The sequence below is a fragment of the Neophocaena asiaeorientalis genome, unplaced genomic scaffold (assembly GCF_003031525.2).
Source record: "Neophocaena asiaeorientalis asiaeorientalis breed wild unplaced genomic scaffold, Neophocaena_asiaeorientalis_V1.1 scaffold521, whole genome shotgun sequence".
Taxonomy (NCBI): Eukaryota; Metazoa; Chordata; class Mammalia; order Artiodactyla; family Phocoenidae; genus Neophocaena; species Neophocaena asiaeorientalis.
Window position 1 is genome coordinate 3,181,870 of NW_020174712.1, and position 16,937 is coordinate 3,198,806.

General features: G+C 37.8%; 1 protein-coding gene across 3 annotated transcripts in view; it reads right to left on the minus strand.

Annotated features, from left to right (window-relative positions):
• The window catches only part of SORBS2 (sorbin and SH3 domain containing 2), a 205,853-nt gene that overhangs the window by 67,724 nt on the left and 121,192 nt on the right, over positions 1-16,937 (minus strand). For all 3 annotated transcript variants that reach the window (XM_024760020.1, XM_024760016.1, XM_024760019.1), the window contains exon 7: positions 2,823-2,961. In XM_024760020.1, the coding sequence (XP_024615788.1) occupies positions 2,823-2,961 (139 nt within the window). The remainder of the gene's footprint in view (positions 1-2,822; positions 2,962-16,937) is intronic.

The window sequence follows — 16,937 nt, forward strand, 5'->3', positions numbered from 1 at the left end:
TAAAGTAGCAAAAACCATGACTTCTCACCCCCTTGGATGTGAAAATTGCCCTAAGCATACACTGTGACTGAGATGTATCATGCTCTTCATGCCATCTTCGTTAATTTTTGGTATACTTTCATAAGAAACAGAGAGGACATAGGTGGACTCTATATTCCACTTAGAGTTTACAGGTATTTATGAAAATCTACATTATCATGTACAATTGATAATATGACCTCCTCTTTTTCTACAATAAATTTCAAAATTTTGCTGACCAAGAATGACTCTTGGCCATGGTTTGTCAGATCTGTTAGTCAGGTCTCTTTTTATGTGCATATGGAAAAGTCCTTATGTCAGGGCAGCAGTCATTGATTACGTATAGGTATAGATATAAATATAGATATAGACATCTAAAAAGATATGACTGTGTTTTTGTAGTAAATTTATACAAAATTTCATACGATTTTTTAAAAATTTAACTCATTATAAGGATAAGTAGAGATAAGACTTTGTAGACTAATATCCATTATATTTGTATATCTAAAAAGATATGACTAAAAAGATATCTAAAAAGATATGACTGTGTTTTTGTAGTAAATTTATACAAAATTTCATAAGATTTTTTAAAAATTTAACTCATTATAAGGATAAGTAGAGATAAGACTTTGTAGACTAATATCCATTGTATTTGTAACTGCTGTTACTATGACTGTGTTTTAGTTTGCAACAGAAAAGCATTTTCAATCCATTTCTGATGAAGAATGAATAAGGCTAGGAATACAACTGCTTTATGTACCATTGTATGTAAAAGTAGTATCTTTTCCAAGCAACTCTGAATTAAGACGCAAAGTGATATTTGACTCTGATTTTCCATTTAATTACAGAAAGGATTTGAGTGGGCAACCGTGATGCTAGTATTTCTATCAAACACTTTTTGAGCACTGAGTATTTGCAAAGGCCTAGCCTAAACAAACAGTGTTAAATCTCTTCATATGTGGGTCATAAGATTCTATGAACTTACAGCTTACAAGTTAGCCTTTTATTTTATTATGCTCTTATATGGTCCACTAACTCTCATTTTTGCAGCTTTGTCCTCAACTTTATAAAGTTCCTCTAGGGCAGAATAGATTTGTATACATTCCTCAGGACCTATCTCAGCACTGGCCAATTGGAATTTGTTCAGTATTTATCTACAGAATTTCTTTCTCTGTAGTATAGTTTATATGTAAAATCCACCCATTGATATGTTCTAATATAAAAGCCTGTCCATACTTAAGTATTTATATATTTTGTTTGTTGGGGTGGGAGGGACAAAACTGTGTTCATTAAGACAGGCAAAGGGGACAGAGTTCAACTTTGCTAATAATTATTTGGAAAAATATCATGGCTAGGATAATTTGTAGAGTTTTACTATAGATGTGTAATCACGCATAGCTCCATAAAGAATCTAGATATAATGGACTCCTATTATAATACTACACCAGGGACTGATTATATAAGGGCAGTATTTTGGCACAAAGACGTTCTACTCTCTTATACTATAAAGGGACATCATTATAAGATTCACAGATGATCCTAGGAGCAGCCTTAGAGAAGGTGCAAGTATATTTAGACATTTCTTTGAGTCTCATGGCTACATGTAAGTCTTAGAGAGGTTTTGTTGGCCATAGAAGTTGAATTCCACAATCCATAGGCTGGGTGTTCCTGGGTAAACTAATAGCCTCATCTTCTTTCCATACACAGTGTCGGGGAAGAGAAGGCGCTGTCTACTGTCAACGAGGACATGGGAGTTAAAGCCCTGTGTTCTAGTTTCTTTCTCTCTGCTGGTTGGTGGTGGCCGGAGGATCGGTCTCCTGCTTTTCTGAGAGGTATGTTGTGGTCACATGATCCTCCGCCGTCTTCCCTGTTTCTTGCTGCCCTGCAATCTTTCTAGTTGCTCAACATGGAACATTTCTCAGCTTGAACTCAGATGATGGTTCGATTTGGTCTGTTTTTCAATGTTTGTTTGGTTGGGTTTTTTTGCATTTTTAAAAACTAAGAAATATTTATTACATTATTTTCTAAATTGTCCTAATATATTTTGCTGCATAAAAATATTTCTAACATTATATAGCACAGCTTCTTTTCCAGGAAGCTTTAAAGAGTTCATAAGCGCCATGAAATCATATGTTTAAAAATTTATACGAATGTTCTAATGTTCATTTTTCTGGGGGGGAGGAGAGCTCTGTCCTTCATTTAGTTCTTAATTCCCAAAGGATTAAGAACTATCTTTCTGTAAAATTCTGCATCATTATTTAAAGGAACTCACATCCCTGACTGGTGGTCTTCTGCTCTCAGATTGAATAGTAGTGTACTACTTCGGGAGGCAGCCTGTCCCCTTGTTAAACTGTTTTAACTGTTAAATAGTTCTTCTTTATATATATTAAAAGAATTTTCTACAATGAAAGCTTTTCCACAAAAGAAAGGGCTGTCTCGAACATGGATGGTATTTGCCACCCATGGAAATTCACTACATGAATGTTCTCCTGGTATATATGCACACTCCTCTCCCCAACTGGCCATCTTTTTCTTTCTGCCCCATCACCCCAAATATCTAATAGCCTTCTCCAGACTCAGATATAGATGCAGTCATCGTCTTGGAATAGCCGGGTCCCCATTTTCTCCAGTGTTAAATCCTCTGCCTTTAATTCCTCCCCTAGGAGAGGCTCATTAAATAGTGGAGTATTGAATGTTTCTGCTTCCTTTTCCAAAAATTACTTGGATGCTTTATATTTTTCTTGTTTGGTTTGTACCTGTTATATTGAAATTGACATGGAAATCATGATTATCAGATGACTTACCAAGTGACCGGCCATGCTGCATGGTAATGCTTGAATTGAATGAGCCTGGTAGCGAGTAGGCAGAAGGGGAAAACGGCCTTTGATAGTAACTCAGTGGACTCACAGTGCCTCCAGAGTTTCCATTCAGCGTTATCTGGCTCTGAGAAAAGCGCAAAGACGTCCTGTTAAAGCACACGGTCCCCTGTAAACATCACTCCTTTAGATGACAATAATGGCTTCCATTCAAATGACAGTAAGCAGCTGTCCAGTATTTATTTACTAACTGATGTCGAGAAGGGCATGGGACTTTTTGTTTCAGTGTCTTCACTATCTTCTTTACTCTGAAAATCACTCTCTTTATATGTCAGAGGGCACAGGAGGTGATTAGGAGAATGGAAGCAGCTGACCAGTGGGCACATTGCTCTGCCAACAGTGATGTCCAAAGATATCAGAGGAGCCAGTATAAAGTAAACGTGGAGGGTGAATCTGCTCTAATGTCGTGACTTAAATCACACTGCTCTGGGTGTAGGATTTTAAAAGAACATTCTTTGACAAGAGGAAAGTGATCGGTTCTCAGACTTAATCAGGGAATCCTGTAGCGGATCAAGGTTTCCAGGGCAAGGTGACTAACATAAGGAGGACAATTGTTTGGATTTATATATGTCATGAAGCAATCTATTCTGGAAGAATCAAATACCTGGCAAAGCATCAGAAAGTGGTGTTAACCCCCCGGCTTCTTCCTACTCATGTTTCATTTAGCACGTTATAGGCCTCTTTTTGATTCCTTAATAATTTATTGTTTTGATTGCTTTATATTTGAGTATTTTCATATCCCCAGTGGTATTTCAAGATTCTTGTTGAAGATGGTCATATAGATGCTTTTTAAACATATTTTTCTGTATAACATGCAACCTGGTGCTAATAGGATAGTAGATATTCAATAGATACATATTCCCATTGAATGGAATCAGCTCAGTTAGAGAGGTGGAGCTCACTATTAAGCATGCCTGTCTGTCCACAACATAGCACTGAGCATTGTGGAGATTGTATAATGCATGCAAATAAGATAAAACATTAGTAAGAGCATTTAGTTCAAACACCTTACAGCTGAATACACACAAAACACACATAGGCACACAGATAAAGAACCATAATTTGTGACCTTTATCTGCTTATTTTAAAACAAATTAAGCTTTTGTCATATAGGCCTGAAACACAGGTAGTCAATTAATTGTACATTTCCATGATTTTTCACTTTCAAGCAGATGTTTTCAAATAATGTAGAATTAATCTAGTTTCATTACTTTATAGCCATACCACACCTGTCCTAAAGTCAGTAAGCATACATTACAATGATTGTGCTTAATGATGAACTGCTCTGAGCTGTTACAGAAATCGTTATTAGCAACCCCATCTTGAGGGTCGTCTACCCTAGAGCACTGGCCATTCAGGTAAGTGTGATACACTGATCTACCCAGATGCTTCAGAGCGATTATATATCGTTGATGAATTATTCGAGACTATTTTTGCCTCCTTGCCCAAATCCAGTTTGGTTGATCTTTGTAAAGTAAATATAATTTAAATATTATTGTTATAATTAATGTTAAAGGCAGGAGAATTCTTCTTAGTAAAAACTATCATGTTACTATGTAACTAAACTTAGGAAAGTTGCCCTGCCTCCTATTTTGATGGTTTCAATAACATTGGTTATGGGTTAAACAAAATAAAAGCTGCAGATAGATTTAGCCTTTCAGCATGTTAAATCAATTAGGATTTTACTAATGAAATAATACTATTAGAATTTTAGGAAATACTTTATTATTATAGTGAAATAATTATTAGGAAAACCATCTCATGGAGAAGGTATGTGCAATTTAAACTGTTACTTGAAACGAAGTTCAGTTACAGTTGGCTCCACAAAGCTATATGTATGCCTCTCAGGCTCCTGAAGAGTCTTAGAAACAGTAAATTAAATAGGCTAGTACATAAATTAATACACTATCACTGCTTTGTATTTTTGGGTAAAGGCATTCCTTAGAGTTTTAAAAGTAAAGAACTATTGAAAGCATAGTAGAACATGGAGAGGCTCATGCCTGTTGCGCTCCAGGTACTAGTGGCACGGGAGGTATTAGCCGTGGAAAAGGAGGTTCCTTCTGTAGCTAGTCTCTGAATGCAACATTTCAGGGGAAAGTTTTATACCCAGCTGTTGAATGAATACTGAAGCCCATCTAAAGTATTATTCAGTATTTAGTAAAGATACTAAAAAGTATCTTTTGTCTTCTGTAATTGCAGTGTCTTGAAAAACATATAGTTTATAATATTTCTCCAGGCATGAAATTCACAGATTTATGGCCTTGATGCAACATAAAAATTATGTAGCACAGCTAAAATTTTCTCTATGACAATGCATATTTAGAACTTCCTTATGAAATCAATTTTAGAAAAAAATTCCCTTTATTTTGCCTAAAGTTATGTGCCTTTCAAATTGAAGCTATTATCTATACTTTATATGCAATAGAAAATCTGCGCCATAAAACTTTGAAACACTTTAGGCATTTATAAATCATTTATTAGGGACTGCTTGCCAAGTAGATATATTTAGATGAAATAAATATGTATGGGAAATATTTATATATTGTTCTAAATGGAAGACAAATTGTTGATATATAAAACAATAAATATTCATAAATTTCTATACTGGAGTGTCTTGGGAAAATAATTCCAACAGAATCATAGGGCTAAGTTTCTGCAATGTAGATTAAGGTTATTTGCATCTTTCACTCCTGTTGGATAGATGGGTTCAAAAGATGTAGCTGTTAATGAAAAGGGAGCAAGAAGAATTAACATCATACAGTGAGTAATCATGCATGTGACAAATAAGGAGATGTGAACTGTTCACACAGGGCACATTCATATGAATCTCTGAAGTAAACTGTTATCTACCAGGATTAAAATTTTAGACTTTCTCTACTAGTCATCATCCCATGTATACCTATCTAAATTTCTGAGAAAACTTCTTATTAAGGCAAATCACTGTACCACTCATTAGCTAGAGCAACACAGTGTAAACATAAGTGACTCTAAAATGAATGAAGAGAATATAATTGACCATTTTAGCCCAAAATAGGTTTATGAGGATGAATGTAATGTATTTCCGTAACAGACTGTACGGAATCGGTTTAGATGGAATCAACATGTATGCAAATAAAAATGCTCGGCTGCAGAATCAGATGGCAGACAAGAAATTGGTCCTTTCGGTCTTTGGAGATCTGTTTAAAAAATGATGGAGCATAGGAAAGAAGAATAATTACATGCATGATAGCAGGGATGGTTAAAGTGATGCCATCTGTCATGGCAGACTGCTGACCCAAGGTTGGGGAAGGTGTTTCAGAACAGTCAGTTTGTCAGAGTCAGCTATCTGCAGCTCATGTGGGGTGTCTGAGGAGTACTCCCTGGAGGAGCAGGAGGGGTGCTCGCCCTGGGAGGTCTGTAGTGAGAGAGCCTGTGGCGTTGCTGTGGATAAGGCAGGCAGGAGCAAGAAGAAGGGGTTTATAAAAACAATGCAAAAACGTCGGGGGTCTTTGCAGGTGTGAAGGCCCCAAATCAGCAGGTGGTAGCAGGGCAAGTGATGCTGGGCTGGAGCCAGCAACTGGTGAAAAAGTGGTTGGGTTAAAAGTTACCACAGAAGGAGGGCGTGAAGAAGAGGCTTCTGGTGGGGTTTGTCTGTGTGTTTGTGAAGCATTTACCTCCAGCACATTGGCGGTTAAGTTCTGGTTTCCGAGCTGAGTTTGAGGAAAAAATAATGAGAAGAGATATAAATGATCCAATTAATAAAAACGCCTCTTTTTGCAATGTGGCAGAGAAGGCAAAGCATCGGTTTTATTTGCAAGCACTCTAAGGAAATATATTCAGAAGAATTAATTAGGTGCCAACCACACAGTAGAGGAAAAGCACGAAAACATGCAGAAAAGGAATCCAGTAAATGTTTTTTGGAAATAAGACCAGTTTTCACACAGCTTTAGTTTTGGGTGAGGGCTTAAGAGTGTTGGCATAATGGAATTTTTTTTTCTCCAAAGTTTTGGTTTTTGCACTTGTGACAACAAATTAATATCAAGTCATTCACTGGTTGGCAGAATTAGTTTTCCCTTCACCAGATTTCTCCCTACTGCCTCCTTGTTGGAAAATGTCCCCCAAGCATAAATCAGTTTGCCTCATGTTTTTCTGACTTTCAGATCTAGAGACTGATCAAATTAAAAACAACTAAATGGAGAGGGAATTTTGTTTCCTTTCCACTCATTGAATCTCTATTTTAACTTCACTATAAAATACTAAAGGAATTGAACTTTAAAATATCCTAGCAGTGCAAATAGTGGTACCTTTGTGTGAAAATGAAAAACAAAAAAACAAAAAAAAAACAGCCACTGATGATGTTAGAGTATACCCTAGCTGGTTAGAACTACTGTTGGCTTAAAATCTTAGGTAAAGGAGAAAGAAACTGAAGGAGAAAGAAAAGGTTTAATACCTCCAAGGCTAAACATGGCGGAGGAGTGGTCTGTAAAAGGAAGAGAGCGGAGGGCCCATTAAAGATGTCATAGCTATCCATTTTCACCTTCATGATAGCTGACCACACAGGGCAAATATGATGATAAGTGAATTCATTCAACATGAGTGAATAAAACTCTGAAGCAAATTTTGTTTCTTACTCCTCACCCCCACCTCCAAAATAAAGGTGTTTTGAGTGTTCAGTATGGGGCCAGTTGTAGCATAGATAGCCAAAGTATTATAGGATATTAATACAAGGATGGGGAATGTATTAAAGAAAACTGTATAAACTTAAAAATCTTGCCTAGTAAAGATTTAAGTGATTCTTGGCCAGCCATCATCTTCCTAACAGTTGATGTCATGCAGGCTGTTGATCTCATAAAAAGTTATAATTAGTTTTTGTCCTCAGAATTTTAATTGGAGAGTTTTTAAAAATCCATTATATAAAAAGGTCTCTTGGCCACAGATACCTTAAAAATCTGAGAGCTATTGATCCTTCTCTTAGGAAAAATGCACAAATTCATGTATGCATAAAATTTGCATCAACTTTAGGGATTCATGGATACTTGAAAGCACATCTTTAATCTAACAGGTTAAGAAACTCCAACCCTGGATAAAAAGACAGATTTTTCTATTCTATTCGTCTCTAGTGAGCTTTTGTTGTTGTTGTTTAAAGACACACATTTTAAATGTGATACTTTTATACTCATATGTGGGCACTGCAAACTCAGGTGCTGACCCTGGGCCAGGAATGTATCCAGAACGTGCAAATCAGGCTAGGGGTTAGATAAGAGGGAATGATGGTCCAATCTCTACGTCTGCATACAGGGACGATACAGGGAGGGGGAAGGGTAAGCTGGGACAAAGTGAGAGAGTGGCATGGACATATATACACTACCAAATGTAAAACAGATAGCTAGTGGGAAGCGGCTGCATATCACAGGGAGATCAGCTCGGTGCTTTGTGACCACCTAGGGGGGTGGGATAGGGAGGGTGGGAGGGAGACCCAAGAGGGAGGGGATATGGGGATATATGTATATGTATAGCTAATTCACTTTGTTATAAAGCAGAAACTAACACACCATTGTAAGGCAATTATACTGCAATAAAGATGTTAGAAAATAAAAAAGAGGGAATGATAGAAACTGGTAGAAGGCAAAGGGCATGTTGCCCCAAGGCAGCCAAATTAAAAATTAACTCAGTGGCAACCAAACAAAGAATATCTATAGTTATAAACCCTTAGGCCGTATGTTTTTTGGCTCAGTAAATGTAGAATCTGGAGGTGGAAGGGGAATAGTTGGATATGGGCTTGGAGTGGAGCTTGGGGTACAGAGAAAGGGAGCAGAGTCTGGCAGGGCCAGGCTGAGGGTGAGGTGAGCAAGGCATTTATCTTGGGTGCAGAATTTAACGGAGTGACAAAAACTCAGTCATGGAGATAAACACTATTTTAATGTAATCTTATGGAAAAAAAATCAAAGTCAATACAAAAAAAATCCAAACTGAACAAAATATCAAAAATTTAAATAATGAACAGTGCCATGCCAGGTCATATTGAAGACTGAGGAAAAATTTGTATCCTGGATTTTTAATGGAAGCAATAATATTATAATAAAATAATAATATTTTCAAAATCTGTTTTTTCCCAATCTCATTTTCAGTTGAGACAATAGCCATGCCTGACAAATTTCCCTTGGCCAACGATGATCTTAAACAATTTTTAACTAATTTAAGATGAAGTTAAAATTGTAATAAATTCTGTTTTGGTCAAAATAAAATATTTAAACTTAAAATAATGTTCAGTTTTGATACACTTACTTTTCAACTTTTCAGTATTTTTAAAACTGCTGAAATGTCCTAGAAAAAAATGACATACATACATAAAAACATACGTATATGCGGGAAATATTTTTCTTTCTGTCTCAGACTCTAATTGGCTTGACACGGCACTGTAGTCTGGGATCTTAACACTTCCCTCTTGAATGTCTTTAGTGGTTGAACTTCTAGGCCTCATTTCTCAAGAAACGTATGAAATATGTCTTAAATATCAAGTGAAAGGATGTGACAGGTTTTGTTCTCTACTTTTCAATAGAGCTGATAGTAATTTACTTGAAAAGAGTATCTAGGAGAGAGTTATACAAAAATCAATCTTAATATAAAGAAATTATTTGTATCTTATTAGGTGTCATAATGGTATTTTCATTATTTTTTTCTCTTCACCCATTAGATAGAGGTACTAAAATTTCCACAGACCTAAGGATACCGTACCTTATATTGGCTTTAAACTACTACCAGGATAATTGAGGTTGACAGTTGAAAACAAGTGACAAAATAATGAAAATTCCTGAAGCCTTGTGATGGGCTACTTAAAATGGGTTTTATTTTATAACTATCCATATCACTGTTAAGATTTACAATTTCCATGGTAACTTTAAAAGAAACAATTTAAGACTTTCTCTGAAAAAACAGTTCGCTTTTACATACCACCCCATCTCCTTCTGTGATAATCACCCCCCTCTCTCACAGCCCTCCTGAGGGAAAGAGGAGGAAGCCGCTGGCTGCCGTGTTTGTACCAGGCAAGCCCATTTTATTGTTTAGGAGGGGGAATAACTGAACTAAACTGGGCCAACGAGGCACTGCCTCTTTCCAGGGAATTTGAATTAAATGATACTGAATGCCCCGGTCAGGTAATTGTGTACCCCACAGTCCCAGATGCAAGTTCACACATAATCAGAGCCAGGGAATGTCATGGAAATCCACAGGCAACTTGGAGAGAGGAGAGGGCAGAAGCTAAGAGAATGTGGCCGACTTCAGGGAGGCGAGACAGGAACTGGGTGGCCTCTAAGATGGACAAAGAGAGTAGCTAACTGGTCATTCCCCAGGCCCCCTAAGACCTGGCTTTACTGCCTGCACTTCATGATACAAAACTGCCCGGGAGCCTCAGAATAAAAACCCTTTTTACCAGAGGTCTTAGCCTTACAGTCCCTACCCACAACCTGGGTGACAAGTGATCTAAGATGGTCACACAGATTTGGGCACATTGATGGAGTGTGTTGTCTGGATCAGGGGAGTGAATATTTCCACTGTGCTACTCAGATCAGGAATATGATTTTGACTCCGAGAAGGTGTCACATCTTAAGAACCTTGCCAGAACATGGGGTTCAAGTGTCAGATTATATCAGAAACTAAAGGCACTTGAACCTCCTGGTTGAGCTGTGGGTCTAGAGTCAGACAGACGTGGCAAGTTGTCTACCTTCCCTTGGCCTCAGTTTCCTCATGTGTAAAAATGCAGACATTAATAAAACCCAACTCCTAAAGCCTGTGAAAATTAAGTGAGAAAATGTATGTAAAGTGCTAGTTCAGCATTTTGTGTGTCGTAAGAGCTCTCAGTAAATGAGAGCCATTTTTAAAAAATTAAAATGCTTGGAAGGCATAGGAATGCTTTGCCCAAAGCAAAGAGCAGGGTAGAGAGAAGAGTAATGTGAAAAGGGAGACAACTTCATCTCTTTTGCTTCCTGTTGATGAAGTACAGAAGTTAAGGAAGGCAGAGTGCCTCAATAAGAGAAATACTTTCTAATATTTAGATCTGAGAATTGCCCAAGCCCTGACTAGCTGTTCCTACACTAACTGAGCTCTCCATACCTACGTGTATTGAAGAAGAGGCAGTCTGCTCTTCTATTTGGAGGTGTTATAGAGCGGCTCCTAGGTGATTTCTAAATTCATACTGGAATCCCAAATATTCTCTACTGTTCAATCATTCAAACACACACACACACACACACACACACACACACACACACACACACACGTCAGGTGGAGGATTTGCCATAGACCTGATCAATTGATCTCATAACAAACCCATAAAAAAGAAGTCATGAGATATTGGCTGGCCATCCTAATAGAACACATGAGTGATTAGAGCTGGTGTTGATGGGATTGGTCCAGAAAGCATACTCTGTATTCTACACCTTTTCTATCATCCCACACTGCTGACATTTATTCATGATTCAGCCTTCCTTAAAACTTCTACATCTTGATCCCATGGAGCAAAAGAGATGAGTTTTCTCCTTTGTCTACATGACACTGAGACAAAGTCCCCTCTGAGTCCCCAGCATATGTGCAGGAGGAGTGTGAAAGTGAGGCTTTGGCAAATGCTTGATGACGTTATTTCATAATAGGAGGGCCAGGTTTATCCTCCTGAAGCAAAGGGCACAACAAATGCCAGAGAAAATGTCTGGGGTGTAGATTTTGCTGTGTTTCAAAGCTTCTGGTTTAGGCATTCACTTATCTGACACTGAGAACAATGTGACATTTTTAGCAACAGGATGTCTGTTCACACAGGGTAACATACCTCATTTTGTGTTCTCTCTATATATAAATTTGTAGGAGGTAAATTAAAACATATGCAGCTTATAAAACAATATGTTGTATTATCAGATACAGAAAGAATTAAAATTCCTAATGGTAGGCTGCAGTTTTCTTCTTACACTAATGGTCAGACTTTAATGAAAACAGCAAAAGTATGTAAATGAAACTTCCAGAACACTAAAGTTTCCTTTTCACCTCTCAGTGTAGAGCATTTTTGTTTCTTGGGACTGCTAATTTCTTGGGAGGATAATTCTTTATAATAGAGCATATATTTGGCTAATTCATGATGTGTAGCTGACAGCTCTTGGCATTTACTGAGACTTCTTGCAAGAATGTGGAATGTAAGTATTTAAAACAAAAAGGTCACCACCGTGAAAGGCCATTAGGTGGAAAATGAGACAAAAGTAAAGTGTATCACAATAGGCAAGATGTGCAAACATGTCTAGACACCGATCAGTGGATGAATGGATAAAGAAAATGTGGTATATACAGACAGTGGAAGATTATTCAGCCTTAGAAAAAGAAGGAAGTCCTGTCATATGAGACAATACAGGTGAACTTTGAGGGCATTATCCTAAGTGAAACAAGCCAGTCACAGAAGAAGAAATACTGCATGATTCCACATATATGAGGGCTCTCAAATAGGCTCATAGAAGCAGAGAGTGGAAAGGTGGTTGCCATGGGTGGGGGACATGGGGAGATGGGAGTTGCCGTTCACGGGTGGAGTTTCAGTTACGCAAGAAGATGACGTGATTACATTCTAGAGATCTGTGGTACAACATCACGCCCATAGTTAACGGGACTCCATTGTACACTTTAAAATGTGCTAAGTGGGTAGATCTCATGTTAAATATTCTGACACAATTTAAAAAGCTCAGAACCGCAACAGGTTTATGCCACCTTTTGGGAAAGTTTTATGAAAGACTATACACTGTCATCTCGGAACCAACTGTTGGTTGGATGAAACAAACTTTTATCCACCCATTCAAAGAATGTATTATTGAAAATAATATATTTCCTTTTCCCAACCAGATGCATAGTTTGGAAAAAGGATATTATTTTAAAATAACAACAGTTACTCCATAGTGAGGGATTATTATGTAGCAGGCAGTGTCTTATTCAAACCCCACAGCAATAGTGTGAGATGAATGCTATTATTATCCCCATTTTATAGATGAAGGAAGTGAGGCTCAGGGAAGGGGAATAACTAGATGAAAGGTCTTACATTAATAACCCCTTAAGGAGCTGATTGTCCAATTGTTCTCCTCCCAGTCTCTCTTAAACTCACAAGAAAGTTCCCCTCCCCACTTCTAGGTCAGCGGTAGGTTAGCAGACCTCATCTTACACAGGTACTGTCAGCAGCATTTATGCAGTTAATCATCTCTCCTCGATACACTTTCCTCACTTTCCTGGATTTCCTCCTCCCTTGAACCTCCTTAGCTGATTCCTCCTCTTACTGTTGGGATGCCCTTGGGCTCAGTCCTTGGGCCTCCTCTTTTCTCTGTAGTCATGCTCTGGTCATCTCATTCAGTCTCATGGCTGCAAAACCATCTATAAGCCGATGGCTTAGATCTCCAACCTGGACCTTTCACCTGAACTCCAGACTCACATATCCAACTACATAGTGGACCCCTCCATGTGGATGTCTCACAGACACCTCAAACTTACCATGTCCCAAATGGAACCTCTGATCTTTCCACAAACCTGCTCTACTCACGGTTATCCAGTCTCAGTGCACAAAGCGTGGCAAATTCCATTTTTCCCCGTTGCAAAGATGCAAAACTTTGAAGTCAGTCTTGACTCTTCTCTTTCCCTTACCTCCAACATGCAATCTGTCAGGAAGTCCTATTTACTCTACTTTCAAAATACATTCAGAATTCGATTTCTTACCACCTCCACTGTTTCCACCCTGCTCGGAGCCACCGCCATTCACTTAAGTTGTTGCCATAGCCGCCTACCTACCTGGCCTGCCGACTCTCCTTCTTGCCCTACTATAGTTTGTTCTCCACTGAGCTGCCAGAATGATTCTGTTAGAATATAAGTCAAATGATGACAGCCATAGCCTTAAAATCCCCCAATGACTCCCATTTATATTGAGAGTAAAAGTTGAAATCCTTGCAATGGCTTCTAGGAGCATCTGGCCTCTGGCCTCTGTTACCTCTGACTTAACTTCCTCTTACCTACACTTCACATAATTCCTCTCCTTCCCTATGACTCCCTTGCTGGTCCATGAGCAGCCCCAGAGTGCTTCAGCCTTAAAGCCTTTACACTAGATATTCCCTCTGCCTGGAATGTTCTTCCCCCTTCAAAGCTGTTCTATCTACTGCATGAAGACTCTTTGACTCTCCTATTTAACATGGACTCTGCTCCCCACATCCCTGCTCAGTGCTGCTTAGTTTATTTACATAATCTCCTTCTAATGTATGTAGTAATCTACTTATCTAAGTTTTTATTAATATTTGTCCGCTCTACCCCCAACAAGACTTTAATCATCAATGGTTTCAAATGCAGCTCTGTGACTAGAACAGACAACACATGCCCAATAAATATTTGTTGAATGAATAAAAGCGACAGCATCTCAAATCTTAACTTGTGGCTCATGGTGATTCCCTGAGGATTGTATTATGAAACCAACTGTCTCCGGTCAGCCTGGACGGTGACAAAGCCATAGGGAAGAAAGTTATCAACTTAAGTTTCCAAACATAATAAAATGATTTAGAAGAACCAAACTATGTCAGATGAGTGAACTGAGCTGTGAACGTGGTAGCATTTGCTCTAATTGCTCCTACACCTGCTTCCAGGGACACGTCCTGGGACACAAGTAAGTCTGTTGTCTGACACTAGCCCAGCCGTGTCTGTGGTGTCTCAGCTTGACTTTGCTCCCTACCTCATGGGATTGTGGAAGTTATTAATAAATGTGAATAAGTTGGAACAGCATCTGCATATAGTAAACTCAGTATTTGTTAGGTGCTATTGTTATTATTTCATAAGGGCTTTTAGAAAATACTACCTTTATTCAAAGAATTTACTCTAATGAATGAATTTTGCATATCATGATTAGCTGATGAAGGAAATGTTTTAGTAGAGGTATAGAAATACCCACTTGTCTTTTTAATCATCTAAGCTTAAGGTTTCCGCTTTATGGGTGTGGCGGGGAGGAGAGGATTTTGGTGTCAATCGGATGCCTGTTGAAGATTTTCTATAAAGCTTAAAAATATATCTCTTCAAGGATATGTCTTGAATGATCTTTAATAGCACAGCTACAGGAAATAGTATTATACAAATTATTTCCTCAGGTATGAGTGTTTTCTAGTCTCCCACTACTGCTGCAGTTGCTAGTGTATCTTTATAAATGGCTACCATTTACGCAGGGCTTGCTCTGTCCTAAGTAATTTACCTCTACTATCTCCCTACTCTTATCACAACCTAAGAATTAAGGATTAATTAATATTCTCATTTCTTTGTTCAGACTCATAGTTAGGATGGTTGCCTCATCACATAGCCAGTGATAGAGCTTGGATTGAAATCTACAGTTTATCGTTAAAGCTTATTCTCTTAACATTACATCATTTTGTGGAAAAGCCAAGAAGACAAACACATTTCTCTTCTAACTAGATTAATAAATGTCAGCAGAATGACACTATGGGAGAATTTTACGTATAAGCGAATAAAGATTTACTTCTTAATAGTCTGAGTACTAAAGATTGATTAATATACTTTCTGAAATTGTAAACTTAAAAAGGTAGAAATTGATCAAGTTTCAATGAAAATGATTATTGAACTACAAGAAAATAAACTCTGGTGGAATTAAGATGAATGTTTCTTGCCAAAGTGAATTATAATGGACAATTATTTTAAGAGATTTTACACATGTAAGTAAAGTACAACCTAGGTACTCAGAGGTCTGGCATGAAAAATATTTCTTTAAAACTTAAAAGTACTTTGCAGTCTTAAGTGATAACCAATCATCAATGATTTCTTATAAATACCTAAAAGGAAGAAACTGTTAAAACATTTTATTTCTGGATAAAAGATCTGTAGATATATATTTCTTTTTATGTAGATATTTTTTAAATTAAAAAATACCTAGAAACTTATCGATGAATTTAGTACGGTTTTAAATAGGAAGATGGTTTCTTTCTCCTTTCCTGATTGCAAACTAACAAAGCATTGGATTATATAAGAAGCCCAAACCAAAGGAGTTAGGGTCTCTACAGAATGCTCTAAGAAGAGATTGGAAAGTGTAAGGTACCACTTGGCAGTCTGAGGACTGAGAGGCCGCAGCAACTGCAGGTTTTTGTCTCTCTGGCTGAAGAGGTATCTTTGCAGTCTCTGGAGAAAGCTCAGATGGCTGTTTGTGGCTTTCAGGATCATGTCCTGAAAGGGGAGCTATCTGAATGGAAAGAGATGCTGTGTGTATCTCAGGCACTGGGTTAGGGGGTGGTGAGCAAGGCCTTTTACGAAATGATGGTACTTCAACAGATTTGGAAAACTGTGGAGGATTAAAGGGGATGCTACTTCCTGGATCCTGGTTATGGATTAGTTTCAACGTAGAGATTCTCCGAGTCTGAGAATCTTGCGTGTAGTCCTCTTGTAGAAATGGGGTACTCATGTCAGCTTTTGGTGGGGAACCTGTGCTGGAAGGTGGTGGTAGTGGATTAGTGATTTTTTGTGTATATGACACAGTTGTGTTAGATTCTTCAGAATATACAATTGTCTGGCTGGACTCATCATTAGAATACATAGTTCCCTGAAGAGGTGTTTTGTTAGTAAAGAACTCTGTACAGGAGGGAATTTGTGTGTTAGTTACTAATTGGTCTAAAATGTCACCCTTTGTGTGACTGGTTATCAAGGAGCTACAAAAGCTCTCTTTTCTGGGTGGTGGAAGGGGTGCCTGGATTATCAAAACATCCGGAGAAAGAAATAATGTTGAAGGAAAAATAGAGAGAAAGTCAAAGTTAATCATTAAACCAGTGTTAACTCCACCCTTAAAGTAAAGCAACGTGATACCTTCTTATTATGCTATACATTTTGATGGCCAGATTGAATGATCATTTTTCCTTTGTTTAGAATGTGTTTTAATTTATCATCAATAGTTGCCCTCTGGAGGAAAATAGTTTTATAGAGAATAGAGAATACATTATAAAGTTTGTCTCCATCTACATTCTGGGAAATTAGGTTAAAAGTGAACATAGGTTCTCTTGGCATATTTTTAGACCTTGAGGTATA